Consider the following 16,626-nt stretch of genomic DNA (forward strand, 5'->3'; position numbering starts at 1 on the left):
TCTGAAACATGTGGACAGGATACTCCCTTACTAGTGGCATATTTGGCCTGTTGCCTTGCATGGACACATCTGCTTCACATAGACAAGCAGCACAGCTAGACTGAAAATCTTATGGTGCTAAAATGCCAAATCATACCAGAGGGTGTCTCATGCCCTGAGGCTCTCCAGCTGTTGCAAAACTACAACTCCCAGCATGGCTACACTGCCTACAGCTATCAGCCTACAGCAGGGCATGGTGGGAGTTGTAGTTTTACAACAGCTGGAGAGCCTCAGGTTTGCCATCCCTGCCATAAAGCGTTGGTCAATGCACATTTTACACGGTCAGCCACTCATTGGAATGGGCACGATATAATACTACATGTAAATGACGATCTGTGCATTGGGGTGGTATTTGAAGCCTGATCACGGTGATCAGCTGATCGCTGGGCCAGCTTCAATTAAAAAAGTGTACTACAAAAAAATGCCAAGAAGTATATTTAACAGAATAGGAATAACTCAAGGATTTATGTTTACTGGTGATTTTTTTTTAAAATTTTAGGCAGAAAAGCTTTTGGCTGTTTGTCAAGTCTTGTCAAGTCTTTTCCGACCAAAAGTTTGGACACACCTTCTCATTCAAAGAGTTTTCTTTATTTTCATGACTATGAAAATTGTAGATTCACACTGAAGGCATCAAAACTATGAATTAACACATGTGGAATTATATACATAACAACAAAGTGTGAAACAACTGAAAATATGTCATATTCTAGGTTCTTCAAAGTAGCCACCTTTTGCTTTGATTAGTGCTTTGCACTCTCTTGGCATTCTTTTGATGAGCTTCAAGAGGTAGTCACCTGAAATGGTCTTCCAACAGTCTTGAAGGAGTTCCCAGAGATGCTTAGCACTTGTTGGCCCTTTTGCCTTCACTCTGCGGTCCAGCTCACCCCAAACCATCTCGATTGGGTTCAGATCCGGTGACTGTGGAGGCCAGGTCATCTGGCGCAGCACCGCATCACTCTCCTTCATGGTCAAATAGTCCTTACACAGCCTGGAGGTGTGTTTGGGGTCATTGTCCTGTTGAAAAATAAATGATGGTCCAACTAAACGCAAACCGGATGGAATAGCATGCCGCTGCAAGATGCTGTGGTAGCCATGCTGGTTCAGTATGCCTTCAATTTTGAATAAATCCACAACAGTGTCACCAGCAAAGCACCCCCACACCATCACACCTCCTCCTCCATGCTTCACGGTGGGAACCAGGCATGTGGAGTCCATCCGTTCACCTTTTCTGCATCGCACAAAGACACGGTGGTTGGAATCAAAGATCTCAAATTTGGACTCATCAGACCAAAGCACAGATTTCCACTGGTCTAATGTCCATTCCTTGTGTTCTTTAGCCCAAACAAGTCTCTTCTGCTTGTTGCCTGTGTTAATTCATAGTTTTAATGCCTTCAGTGTGAATCTACAATTTTCATAGTCATGAAAATAAAGAAAACTCTTTGAATGAGAAGGTGTGTCCAAACTTTTGGTCTGTGCTGTATATAAAAAAAATAAACATATTTGTAAATTACAAGTTACATTTAAAAAAATATATATAATGACCTTCAGCTTCTTACTTATCTTTAGTACCAGAAATGATTATTTCTGTGATTAACCCCTTTGTGATGCTAACATGAACCCATCCCTGACCTTAACCAACTCACATCTGGATCCTTGCCTGCTTCCTGGACCAAAGATAGATTGGAACAACCATTCCTAATTGATATTCATATATCAATTATCCCCCACCCCTTGGTGTTTTTAATCAGCGTAACAATGGAGCTGGACCCTCCGTGTTAGAGTAGGTCCCACCTGATAAGAAGCTACCTTGTCGTCTGGTAGGTGGGACCGACATATTTTTGATCAATAATATGCGCTAAGAGCTTCTTCACTGCTTATCAGCAAGTATTGGCGTCATGTATTTGACCCTGTTCACATATTCACCTGTTCACTCAGTCTTAGTGCATTTAGTGGTGTGCTGCTACTTTATTTGTTTGCTATATATATATATATATATATATATATATATATATATATATAAACATATATATATATATATATATATATATTCATAATTTTTTTTAAATCATTTTAAATCTTATGACCAAGACCTGTATAATGCATTGCTTGGCTACTGCAATTATATGATGACATCAAGATATAAGAAATTTCTAAGAATTGTAATGACAGGACATCAAGTTATTTTCTGACTTATTATCTAACGGTCATGAATAATAAGAAATGTCGTAATATTCATAGATTGCGTAGGATTTATTTCATGAAATAAATGCTGCCGGTGCTGTTGGGCTGCGGCTGCTGTCAGTTCTCGCTTTCACTGACTGGCACTGACACTTTCATTTTAATCCTTTGTTAAATCCCGTGTACTTTTCCTGTAGGAACATATGCATGGCTTCTTTGTGCAACAAGTGTGGCAAATCTCCAACGTCTATATCCCTCTCCCCTGGAAGCTGCCCACTGGACTTAGTTTTTCCCACTCTGGTTATGTGGGTCAGCCGAGTGCCAACATTCCTCGGTGAGTCACTAATGTAAAATGGACATCGTATCCATTAAATAGCCTCGTGTTGCCACCCGGGTGTAGCCAAGTTTGCTTTTGTTGAGAAATCAGACGGAGCTGAAAAGGTTTGTGAAACGTGTGAGTGAAATCTGTCAACAATTAAAAATAATTGAGCAGGAACGAGGGCCTGACTTGGTGGGGGTGGCAGAGAAGGTGGCAATAAAGACGCAAGACAGACTCAAAAATAAAAACAAATAATTGTAATAACTCTGCCGGGCAGCGTTTGATCCGAAAATTGTCGATCCAGAATTTTTGTTTTTAGAATTTTTTTGTTCTCTATTTTTCTATTTTTTGAAACAATTTTAAGGGTTGTTTAGCAATGATTCTAATAAGAAATATCAAAAGAAATTATTGCATACCCTAGAAGGGGAGTTTATCTGGAAAACGGTAGGCCTTGTTTACCCAGTATAAGTAGGGACTTGCCATTAATGGTGCACAAGAGAACTGGTCAGATGTGCACTTTGTTCAGCCGCCTTCCTGGCTGTGAACACTTCTGCACATGCGCTGAACAGCAGCTAATCATGTTCAACACGTGCAGGTAAAGGTAGCAGAATCCTTTTGTATATGCTGTGACTGCACAGAAAGCGATGCGGCAGGGGAAACGGTCACATGAGTAAGCCCCACAGTCACCGACCACTTGAGTCTTATAGACGCAGTGATTTCTGAAGTCCATTGTTTGAACATCCTATCTCTGGACAGTAGGGGTTATCCAGGTAATGAGGATATTCTAAGGATAGGTCATCATTACATTGGCCGGGGTCCAATTCCTGGCACCCTTGCCAATCAGCTGTTGCAAGGAACTGCCGCGCTCAAAGAAGCTCTGGTGAGCACAACCAGCTCCTGGAAGCTCTCCAAGCACAGCATTGTACATTGTATAGTGGCAGTGCTTGGTATTGCAGCTCAGTCCCATTTACTTCAATCGGGCTGAGCTGCAACTAGGCCATGTGACTGATGTACGGTTACATCAAATGGTCTAAAAAGAGGCCACGGCACTCACGGAGTGCGGGGCTCTAACAGCTGATTGTCAGGGGTCCCGGGTGACTGACCACCGCTGATCTGATATTGATGACCTATCCTCTGGATAACTCCTTTAAGCTAAAGACCTAGGTTAGAAGGTTTATCGAGCTGTGTCAAATTGATGGCCTACGCCTAAGATAACCCATCAATATCAGATCAGTAGAGGTCCGAAGCGTGGTGGGAACTCTACCAATCTTATATTGATGACCTATCCTAAAAATATTCCCTAAATTCCCAAACTTCGACAACCCCTTTAAAGAATGAAGATATTTAGAAGTTTCTTTGACAGAACACAAGAATTTCCAGGATTTAAAAGATTTTACTAGAAAGTGGTCAAAACAAGGTCTTTTATGCATTAACAGCACCACCAATCAATCCATAGGCAGTGTCTGGTATTGCAACTCAGCCCCATTCAATTGAAATCACTTTTACCTTTTGTACAGGATAACGTCACCAAGACATTAACCATGAATTACACCGGCCATTAATGGACTAGTATATTATTCTGTTTATATAAGTACACAAACTGGTGCCGGCTGCACGTCGATTCCTCAGAGAAATTAGTTCCCAGCTATAATAAAAGTGATGATGTTAAGTGGTTTAAATTTAACAGATGGCATACTCTCTAATTGCAAAGTAATTTACAAGATGCTATAGAAGTTAATTACAATACATATGTGTGTGTCATAAAATTCTAGAAATCATAAATCCAAATGAGAGTTATGAACATATCCGAGAGGTTTTTCTATCTTACCGGATTGTTTCTCATAGCTCCGCCCACAGCTCTCGCCGCTTTTGCATTGCCGCTGAGCTCAGCAAGTTCCTTGTAGGTGATTGTCTTTCCCATCGTCACATTCTTAAGCAAAGCCAACAGTACACTCTTCTGAAATGAATCTAAAAGACAGAAGAACCTTCACTCATGTGATAGATGGGAATATGGGTATTGAATCATCTTTTATCTAAATTGTCCTCTAATTTATAATACTTTTAACAAGTATATTTTTGACAGGGTCTTTGTTTAGGGCAATTATTTTTGCCAATTTTCAGTGCTGAAGATAGTAATTAGTAATTTAATGAGCAACAACAACAAAGTAAGCACCTAACAAACGTAAAGTACAAGTGAGTACACCAGGGCTCACTATCACAAGAAATATGGAGCAATGGTTGCGGCTGTACAGATGCAACCCAGAAAATGGCCAACCGAGAGCAAACCAAATTGGAGGATTCAGACTAAGCCACAGTTGACTGGCAGCCGCTCCATTCCAGGTTTCATCAAGTGATCCCTATCCCTGAAAGCAGGAACTAGAAGCTACAAGAACCTGGTCAGTAGTAGGGTACTGTATCAGCCTCTTACAACTACTCTCTCAGATTATTAGCCAGTTTCCTGTAGGGCTTCATGCACATGGAAGAACAATGTAAAAAGAGGTTGCATGGAGGCAAGTCCATGTGGCTCTCTAATATTTGCCAAAAGGCACTCTGCCTGCGACCATATCGTGCCTCTGTATGGAACCCTATTATGGAGATAGATGCATTTTGGCTAAGACCATGTTATTATCTGTTCTTGGTGTGAAGGGGCTATAGAGATCAAGAAGGTATGCTATACACAAGGTGGTTTAGACCTGAGTGAGTGCAGGTTGGTTAAAAGAGGTTGTATTATCTCAGACTTTCACTAGGATATGCCATCAAAGTCAGATAGGTGTGGGACCCGTCTCTGAGACACAAACCTCTCTCCAGAATGGGTGTAGATTCCAGATTATTCTAGCGATATGTCTAAGATGAGACAACCCCTGTAATGACTACCTGTAAGGAGTGGTAACAAAAGTGGTCATCCAGATATTATTTAGGAATGGCAAACTTACATACACCATTCCCTTCACTCTATTGAGTACACAATATTTTAGCCTGGCCATCTGGCTACTAAGGAATGAGAAATCTCTATACTCACCAGTCTTTATGCTCGGCTGACTGCAGATGGCACATTTATTATGTTTTATAATAACATGAGTGTTCACTTTGCACCTGGTTCATCGCAGGATTTTTCAGAATGCCCTAAATTATGTTTCTTCTGAAGGTCTAGGGGTGTGTGTAGCCAATAGGTTCCTAAACCCCCCAAACCCAGCTCTCCGTTATGGGGGAATTCAGATCTAAAACTACTCTATGAGCTTGAGCAGGTGTGTGTGTGCGTCAGACTATGCAAATGACGGAGCAATGATGGGTTATGGCGTAAGTGTGAGGAGGCCACTAGTTCTAGACCCTTGCAGGGCCTTCTGACCTAGAGGAACAGAGAATAGGTTGAGCCCTTTTACATCTGAAGTGGTCATGCATCAGACCGCATCCTAGTAAACAATTTGGGCTTTCAACAAAAATAAAAATACAAGGTTTTCACAAAGGCAATCTGGCATCGGGTCCTTTTTGTGGGATACTTAACAGTAGCCCAAGCTAAGCCCACATTCACACCATTGGTGTTTTGGTACTGTAGCGGATAGCCCTTTAATAGCAAGGGCTATCCACTATTATAGGACATCGACTTCTTTCCACATCTCAGTAATTATATCCATTAACATTTTTCTATATTGAAGTAAAAATGTCATTGAACTCTTCAGGTTCCACCAAAGTTACTTAAGTTTGCCCGGAAGGCTCGTGAACACTTTTTCATGCTGGTTAAATAAATAAAAAAATTGAGACTGAAGGGAATGATAATCACTTTGTTAAGGGGCAAAAAAAAAAAAAAGTATGTTTAGTCTTTAATATTATAACATTAAGCAAATTAAACATAAGCATAATCCAGGTGATACCAAAAGAAGGTCACCAAAGAAATTAACTTTTTTGTTCATTAATTTACATGGATTAGCAGAGGGCAGAAAGATAGCAAATCTGTTCTAGTTTTTTTCCTATGATATAATTTCAAAACGTACACCGAGTGTGGCAGTAGGTTGACTGTGGGGTTAATCAGACTGATTTGTCCTTTTAATTGCTTTCTATTCAAAGAAAATTCATTAGATAATGTTCTCTTCAAAATTCATGAATCAATTTAACTGGAGAAACCACATTAACGGCTTTGGGATCATTAGCAGAAGCATCCGTGTTACTCGTTGATTGCTGGGAGAGTTTCCTTAGGCAAACATGGCTTTGTGTACTGCAACATCTTCTCGAAGAGATTGCATTTTTTGGGGGGCGGCATGTTGTCACTTTACATAAGAAACCTTGCCTCTGTATAGTGAATATTCATAGAGTGGAATATTAAGACACTGAAGATCTCTATGTCGGTGCGCACTCTTGTAGAAGGGTATGGAGGTAATTGAACACAGGCAGGAATCGGCTAGTAAGTTTGTTTCGTTCTTTTTTTTTTTTTTTTGCAGGGGGACTGAAAAGGGATGTCGGACTCAGCAGGGTGGCTGGAATTAGGCTTTGGGAAATCTGTAAGACTAAAATGAGAAGTCTATGCAAACTTAACTGGAGCATGTAACAGTTACAAGAAACAGGGGAATGGTTCCAAAAACATCATTTAAGAGTAGAAGAGTTAGAGAGAGAGCAGAAAGTAATGTCCATGTCACTGAATCTAATTTACATAGCAATAGAACAGATAAAAAAAAACAAAAAAACTATACGGCTCGAGGAGAGAACATTATTGAAAGCGGACAAGGTTGGCGAAAAATGTGGCTCCTACATAATGTAATCCTTGTACTGTAAAGAAAATTAGCAAATACATGTCAGGGAGTCCCGGGGATATTCTACAATCAGAGTTTTTTTCCCGAGGGGCCAATGCACCCGAATCAGGTTGAAGTCTTTTGGATTACAATGGGCTATGGCTCTTATCAAACTGGCGTCATGGCTTCTGTCTACAACGAAGTCATGGCAGCACTGCCATGCCTTTTCTCAAATGGATACAGCAAATCTTGAAGGATCCCATTGACTTTAATTTGATCCATTGGGGTTTTGGTATTTTCGACAGGAAGAACTGTGCTGCAAACTAAACCAGATGGAAACCCAAACAGACCAGATTAACGCTAATGTAAACAAAGCCTAAGGCCTCTTTCACACGAACGATATGAATTGCTTCAGGATGCGTTCAGTGATACTCGCACTATTTTGCAAGCAAGTTCAGTTAGTTTTGTCTGCGATTGCATTCAGTTGTTCCGTTTTTTCTGTACGGGTGCAATCAGTTTTCATTGCTATTCACGCGTGTGAAAAAAAACAGAAGGTTTACAAACAACTAATAATATACTACATACAAGCTTTTATTGGGCTCCATTTCCACTGCATTTGTGGTACAGGTTCTTCAAAAATGTTTATATACAGTCAGGTCTATAAATATTAGGACATCGACACAATTCTAACATTTTTGGCTCTATTCACCACAATGAATTTGAAATGAAACAAACAAGATGTGCTGTAACTGCAGACTGTCATCTTTAATTTCAGGGTATTTACATCCAAATCAGGTGAACGGTGTAGGAATTACAACAGTTTGCACATGTGACTCCCACTTGCTAAGGGACCAAAAGTAATGGGAAACAATAATAATCATAAATCAAACTTTCACTTTTTAATACTTGGTTGCAAATCCTTTGCAGTCAATTACAGCCTGAAGTCTGGAACGCATAGACATCACCAGACGCTGGGTTTCATCCCTGGTGATGCTCTGCCAGGCCTCTACTGCAGTTCCTGCTTGTTCTTGGGACATTTTCCCTTCAGTTTTGTCTTCAGCAAGTGCAATGCATGCTCAATCGGTTTCAGCTCAGGTGATTGACTTGGCCATTGCATAACATTCCACTTTGTTTCCCTTAAAAAACTCTTTGGTTGCTTTTGCAGTATGCTTTGGGTCATTGTCCATCTGCACTGTGAAGCGCCGTCCAATGAGTTCTGAAGCATTTGGCTGAATATGAGCAGATAATATTGCCCGAAACACTTCAGAATTCATCCAGCTGCTTTTGTCAGCAGTCACATAATCAATAAATACAAGAGAACCAGTTCCATTGGCAGCCATACATGCCCACGCCATGACACTACCACCACCATGCTTCACTGATGAGGTGAAATGCTTAGGATCATGAGCAGCTCCTTTCCTTCTCCATACTCTTCTCTTCCCATCACTCTGGTACAAGTTGATCTTGGTCTCTTCTGTCCATAGGATGTTGTTCCAGAACTGTGAAGACTTTTTTAGATGTCGTTTGGCAAACTCTAATCTGGCCTTCCTGTTTTTGAGGCCCACCAATGGTTTACATCTTGTGGTGAACCCTCTGTATTCACTCTGGTGAAGTCTTCTCTTGATTGTTGACTTTGACACACATACACCTACCTCCTGGAGAGTGTTCTTGATCTGGCCAACTGTTGTGAAGGGTGTTTTCTTTCCCAGGGAAAGAATTCTTCGGTCATCCACCACAGTTGTCTTTTGTGGTCTTCTGGATCTTTTGGTGTTGCTGATCTCACCGGTGCGTTCCTTCTTTTTAAGAATGCTCCAAACAGTTGTTTTGGCCCGCCTAATGTTTTTGATATCTCTCTGATGGGTTTGTTTTGTTTTTTTCAGCCTAATGATGGCTTGCTTCACTGATTGTGACAGCTCTTTGGATCTCATCTTGAGAGTTGACAGCAACAGATTCCAAATGCAAATAGCACACTTGAAATGAAATCTGGACCTTTTATCTGCTCATTGTAATTGGGATAATGAGGGAATAACACACACCTGGCCATAGAACAGCTGAGCAGCCAATTGTCCCATAACTTTTGGTCCCCTAACAAGTGGGAGGCACATATGCAAAATGTTGTAATTCCTACACGGTTCACCTGATTTGGATGTAAATAACATGAAATTAAAGCTGTCAGTCTGCAGTTAAAGCACATCTTGTTTGTTTCATTTCAAATCTATTGTGGTGGTGTACAGAGCCAAAAATGTTAAAATTGTGTTGATATCCCAAAATTTATGGACCTGATTGTATATATATATATATATATATATATATATATATACACATACAGTGGATAAAAAAAAGTCTACACACCCCTGTTAAAATGTCAGGTTTCTGTGCTGTAAAAAAATTAGACAAAGATAAATCATTTCAGAACTTTTTCCACCTTTAATTTGACCTATAAACTGTACCACTCAATTGAAAAACAAACTGAAATATTTTAGGTGGAGGGAAGAAAACAAAACAAAAAATACAAAAAAATAATGTGGTTGCATAAGTCTGCACACCCTCTTATAACTGGGGATGTAGCTGTGTTCAGAATTAAGCAATCACATTAAAAATCATGTTAAATAGGAGTCAGCACACACTTGCCATCATTTAAAGTGCCTTTGATTAACCCCAAATAAAGTTCAGCTGCTCTAGTTGGTCTTTCCTGAAATTTTCTTAGTCGCATCCCACAGAAAAAGCCATGGTCCACAGAAAGCATCCAAAGCATCAGAGTGATCTCATTTTCAAGGCATTAGATATACCATGGAACACAGTGAAGATAGTCATCATCAAGTGGAGAAAATATGGCACAACAGTGACATTACCAAGAACTGGACGTCCCTCCAAAATGGATGAAAAGACGAGAAGAAAACTGGTCTGGGAGGCTACCAAGAGGCCTACAGCAACATTAAAGGAGCTGCAGGAATATCTGGCAAGTACTGGCTGTGTGGTAAATGTGACAACAATCTCCCGTATTTTTCATATGTCTGGGCTATGGGGTAGAGTGGCAAGACGAAAGCCTTTTCTTACGAAGAAAAACATCCAAGCCAGGCTACATTTTGCAAAAAACACATCTGAAGTCTCCCAAAAGCATGTGGGAAAAGGTGTTATGGTCTGATGAAACCAAGGTTGAACTTTTTGGCCATAATTCCAAAAGATATGTTTGGCCCAAAAACAACACTGCACATCACCAAAAGAACCCCATACCCACAGTGAAGCATGGTGGTGGCAGCATCATGCTTTGGGGCTGTTTTCAGCTGGAACTGAGACCTTAGTTAAGCTAGAGGGAATTATGAACAGTTCCAAATATCAGTCAATATTGGCACAAAACCTTCAGGCTTCTGCTAGAAAGCTGAACATGAAGAGGAACTTAATCTTTCAGCATGACAACGACCCAAAGCATACATCCAAATCAACAAAGGAATGGCTTCACCAGAAGAAGATTAAAGTTTTGGAATGGCCCAGTTAGAGCCCAGACCTGAATCCGATTGAATATCTGTGGGGTGATCTGAAGAGGGCTGTGCACTGGAGATGTCCTCGCAATCTGACAGATTTCGAGTGCTTTTGCAAAGAATAGTGGGCAAATCTTGCTAAGCCAAAATGTGTCATGCTGATAGACTCATACCCCAAAAGACTGAGTGCTGTAATAAAATCAAAAGCTGCTTCAAAAGCTTAAAAACATGACTTGGGATATCAGCTAAACCAGAGAAACAGATAAGAAAGAATGGTTTTGGGGCTGTGGCTCCTTCTCAGTAAAGTATAAGGTTCTAGTTGGCTGAATGAGCATTGTGAAGGTACTGCTGTCCAAGAAAAATATTGCGGCCCGAGTCAAGTTTGTCTGAAGTCACCTGGATGTTTCAAAACGCTTCTTGGAAAATATGCTACGGAAAGGTGAGACAAAAGTGGAACTTTTTAGCACAAATGCTCAAGGCTATATTTGGAAGTAAAACACCAAACCAAAACCTCATCCCAACTGTGAAGCATGGTGGAGAGAATATCATGATTTGGGGCTGCTTTTCTGCATCAGGGCCTGGACATGTTTGGTTATTGATGGAACAATGAATTTTAAGGTGTATGAAAACATTTTACAGTAGAATGTAAGGTCAGCAATCCATTACTCCAAGCGGAGGAGACATGGGAGGGGGCAAGACATTGACCCAAAAAACACAAGTAAATCAACTAAACAACGGCTGAAAAAGAAGAAAAGTGTGTTTATGGAAGGACCAAGCCTAAGTCCTATCGAGATGATATTGATGATCTGAAAGACATCTGCAGGGAGAAATGGTCCAAAACTCCACCTGACCTTTGTGTCAGTCTTATTTGCAGCGGAAAGCATGTGGGAGAGGCGACTGCAGCTAAAAGGGTATTAAATTTAAGTGATCACCTACTTTCTCTCCCTACAATGTGGATATTTTAGCGATAATACTGAATGATAGATGTGTTTGTGTGTTATTAGTTCAGTTAGATTGTGCTTGTCTGTGACTCATATAACAATCAGTCCACATCTTATTAGCAACCAATGCAGAAATCCAGGTAGTTCAGAAAGGTTCACTAACTTTTTCTTGAAACTGTACATTGCAGCATAATTTGAACACATGGTCTGAAAAACTATGTATCTGGTAATTCAATGTCCAGTTGATAGATCTGATGTTTGCTCCTAGCCAAACGTGTTTGGAAGTCTCAGGGTTCTGGGAAATGTACAGTTATGATTCTAGCCCCATGTTCCTGGAAGCTGGTTTGGCAAATGTTGCTGAATCAGTAGGAATTGACATTCAAGTCTGGCGCTCTCTTTTTTGGCAGGTAGTGTAAGCAAACAGAGACACAGAAATTGACTACGGATCAAAAGGAAAACTATCCAGCAACCTTACTCTGGATATTCTTCAATCTTTACTGATGTCAAAAGAATCATTTCCCAATTACTTGACCCTCTGTGTAAAACGAAAGTTTAGCCATGTTTCTTTTCACACTGACAGGGGATCTGAGGAGATAGGCAGCAGTTGTCCCCGGCCACCTCCCCTTTCTCAATGTATCATTAAAAAGTCCTAAACAGTGGAGTTCATTCCATATGTGGAAGAAATCAATGGATGCAGTTTAAATAAATTGCCCCAAAGGCTATTTTAATGGTTCCAACTGGGCCCCTATCCAGGAGCATAAATGAAATATTTTGGCAAAGTGGCAAATTAAAACAGCTCCTATCCCGGATGGGTCTCCAGCATAGTTGTTTGCTCTCTCATTCATCTCTGTGTAGGGGAAACGAAGTGACAACTTAATGAAAACCACAACATGGAACATATATAGAGAGAACAGGTCCTTGCCACATCTGTTCTGATGAAGACAGACCAGTAGAGGGGATGGTTATGCCAGGCAGGTATTTGTGCCAACCTGTAAAAACTCAAGACCAATATGAAGACATTATATCAAGTTTTTTTAAAGTATCATTCTGGGAAAACCTAATACACAGTGTTATGCCTGGTGCAAGTCCTGAGGTGGGGTGGAGATTGACATCCGGATTCTCTATATGTGGATTTTGAATCTCTGTGGCATGAAGCTCTTCTTGAGACGTTGGACCACAGATTAAAAAATATATATGTTCAGCCCAAAGCATTTCTTAAATCATATAGGTTGTTGGCTGAATGATTCATTTGCACAATTTCGTTGTCCTCCTGGGCCAGTCCATGCTATGCCACAGTAATGGGATATGTACCCTTCAGCTTATTCGAGGTGATGGTCACAAGGCCTCCAGCTATATAAACATACCACTGCCTTATCCATGGGAACTAAAATGGAGGTGGTCACGTGGCTTAATCATGTGACTGCTTTTTAACCCGTCCATGGCCGCATCATCTTCGGTGTAGGTGCTGGATCAGTCAAACTGCTGTCCAGCAGATGAGGTTGTGGCTGTGGATGGTTAAAGACACACTACATAATTAATTTTTATTTTATTTTTTTGCATATAGTGCAGGATAAGCCATTAAAAATAATACGATAGAGGCGCTTGTGTAGGCCTTCTGTGGGTGCTGTCTACCATCATGATTCCTTCTTTCCCTCAGATATGGCTTTCCTAATGACTTCTAGTTTTTCCATCATGACTGACTTTGCAGAGACCGAGGGTACAGAGCCTCACCACACTGCACTGTTCTGTGACATCTGCGGGCAGCCATAACATAAAAGTGACACAGAGCTGTTCTTCTGTCACACTGCATGGTCTCCATGTTCTCCTATTTGATGCAGCTTGAGCCTGTATGCCTTTTCTGCCCTGTCATCTCTCTCTCCCTTTCCAGCTCTTATATGCAGGAGGCAGAGAGACTAATGTGAAGCGCATCTCATAGAGCTACTGTACACTGGAGAGTCAGCACACACAGATAGTACAGTCAGGAGGTTTATATGACTGCAGCTAATGACTGTATGCACTCACCTACTATATATCAGCATTCCTAGTCCTTTAGATGAAGAGACATTATGTCTTCAACAAAATACAGTGAGTTAGCAATATAGGCAAAAATTAACAAATAAAAAGTGAGTTCTCATTTAAGAAACCTGTTACGTGATTAAACCACGTGTCCAGAATCATTTTGGTTTCCATGGAAGCAGTGGCCATGGTGGGGGGATATCTAAATAGTCCAGAAGCAAGGAGCCTTGTGACAAGCAGCTCAGGTGAGCTGAACGGTACATGTCTGATTATTGTGGCACGACACTCACTTATGTGCCGATTCAGCCTGGATTCTTTTAAAGTGGTCAAACAATGTAACATACCTATACTGCTATGTTTATAGTGAGGAGATAAGTGATTGCCAAAAAAGTCTAAAAATCTAACTAGTCAGATCCCCTTTTCCCCTAAAAGGAAACTTCAGAGGACAGTTGGACTTCCAATAATGTGGGCATAAAAATCTTGTGTTTATGGTCAGCTTCCTGATTTGACCTTCTATAATTAATTCCAAAGCTTTGGGTATCTCTGTATCATGTATACTGGAAAATCGATTTTATTGGATACCTGGACTTTATATTCAGCCTCGTGCTGGCCTCTTGTAAACAAAGACTGAGGGGCCACTGGAGTGTCTGTGCTGGATCAGCTGCAGTTAGAAGAGGTGTAGTGAGTAGTGTTTGTTTTTGTATAGCATTTTTGTGCTGTTTTGGATTTTATTTATAAAGTATATTGCCCCCTTTAAAGGCTATAGACACTTTTGGGACCATTTAAAAAAAAATAAAAGTATTTTTGGCTAAAAAGCATTTTTGCTACAGTGTTTTATTAGTAATTGTGTGTGATACACAGCAAGTTGCAAAATACCATTTCCAGCTAAGGCTACTTTCACACTCGTTTTTTGGCTTTCTGTTTGTGAGATCCGTTCAGGGCTCTCACACGCGCTCCAAAACGGACCAGCTTTGCCCTAATGCATTCTCAATGGGAAAGGATCCGCTCAAGATGCATCGGTTTGCCTCCAATCAGTCTTCATTCCGCTCTGGAGGCGGACACCATGCAGCGTTTTGCTGTCCGCTTGACTAAACTGAGCCACAAACTGGCACACAATGTAAGTCAATGAGGACGGATCCGCTTTCTCTGACACAATCTGGCACAATAGAAAACGGATCCGACTTTCAATGAAGTTCATGACGGATCCGTCTTGGCTACGTTACAGATAATACAAACTGATCTTTTCATGACAGATGCATGCGGTTGTATTATTGTAACGGATTCATTTTTGCAGATCCATGACGGATCCACCCAAAACACGAGTGTGAAAGTAGCCTAAATCTGTCCAAGGACTCTGGCTCCAGCCCCCCTCTCTCCTCTCCTGAACAATCTTCTATGTTACTCTATCACCAAATCAAAGTCGTATAATGCAATGTACTATGGTAGAGCATTGTGGGGCGTGTATTTTACCTATATCAGACTACAGCACAATGAAGACTATGCCCACAATGGACTATAGGAGCATGCACTTCATACAGACAGGGAACCAGGTCTTGCAGCTGCAACAATTATTAAATTGCTTTGGCTAATACTGAAGACCAGTGATGGCCAATTCGCATTGTTCGCCCGCGAACACATGCGGGCTGCCATCTTTTCTCACAAGTCCGGCGAGGCACAGGTAAGCCCTTACCTGTGCAGGTCTGAAACAAATGCGGTCAGCGGGAGCAGGCACTTCCGAGAACAGCCCGATGAAGGCCCCCGGCAGCTGTTCTCAGAACTGCCTGCTCTCGGTGACTGCATTTGATTTCAGACCGGCTCCCGACACAGGCTTACCTGTCCATCGCCAGACTTGTGAGAAAAGATGGCAGCCCGCATGTGTTCACATGACTGCTCCCCCGGTGGAGACTGTATTTCTTTTGACATCACGATCAGGCCTCCCATGATGTCCTCTGTTAGAATTCCCAGTCGAACGGTCGTGATGTCAGACCCATGTGATCTAGAAATGGACTGGTCGATGATCTCAAACCACAAGCAGGACAGGTGAAGTTCACCTCCTGTCATATCGAAGCTACATGGGAGGAAACATTAGGAGAAGACAACAAGGGGATGATGGAGGGTGTAGTGGGTGGAGTTCAGCCCCAGGAAAGCGGTAGTAGTTGCCTGATCTCGCAGCACACAGCAGTATGGAAAGTATCTCATCTACGTCCACAGCCTGGAAGTTATGGAGCGTAATGGAAGCATGGAGATTGAAGTGAAGATTCAGGAAAAGTTGACAGATAAACTATTATGTTCTGCAGGAGACTAGATGGGGTTTACACAAGTAAATTATATTTTTTTTAGGATCCTGTACAACCCGTTTAAGTGACAGCGACATATATAGCTATGCAAATGCATGGCTGGTGGTAACAAACGGCCTCATTAAAAACACTGCACACTCAGACTTTTTTTTTAAGTCCTAAAAAATGTTTGCTTTTTGGAAGCAAATGGGTGCATACAGAGACGCCTTCTAGGGTCGTGTGATCCTCCTTCATCTGTTCTGTCTCCTTATCTGAAAAATGGCGAATGTCTTTTTGAGAAATTTGCCTGGATTGAATAGCCCAAAAATCACATTCAGTTTCAAGACGAATTTTTAAAAATGTGGGTCAAATTCAATTCACTCTAGTAATCATTATTTAACTATCAGTTCTTTATATTGAAGTCAGAAAAGGACAATCAAAGGGCACTATAGCATGTGCCCCAACTGTCGGGAAATATCGATCTATATTCTTGTCTGTCTATCTCCCTCCATTTCTTCATTCTCTACATTTTAGAATCTATTTGCTCATCTCTACGTAAGCGGCATGTGCTTTCTTTTGCAGCTCTGCCCTATCATAGCTCTGGGGAAGCATCCTTTCGGTTGCAGTTCTTTCTATAGTAGCTAAGAAGGGGGGGGG

At 41.1% G+C, this 16,626-nt stretch overlaps 1 protein-coding gene across 1 annotated transcript in view; it reads right to left on the reverse strand.

Moving 5' to 3' along the window:
- Nucleotides 1–16,626, reverse strand: part of MGMT (O-6-methylguanine-DNA methyltransferase) — a 461,907-nt gene that overhangs the window by 63,631 nt on the left and 381,650 nt on the right. Inside the window, exon 5 of the mRNA XM_044298325.1 lies at nucleotides 4,365–4,504. Within this exon, the coding sequence (XP_044154260.1) occupies nucleotides 4,365–4,504 (140 nt within the window). The remainder of the gene's footprint in view (nucleotides 1–4,364; nucleotides 4,505–16,626) is intronic.

The sequence above is a fragment of the Bufo gargarizans genome, chromosome 6 (genome assembly GCF_014858855.1).
Source record: "Bufo gargarizans isolate SCDJY-AF-19 chromosome 6, ASM1485885v1, whole genome shotgun sequence".
Lineage (NCBI taxonomy): Eukaryota > Metazoa > Chordata > Amphibia > Anura > Bufonidae > Bufo > Bufo gargarizans.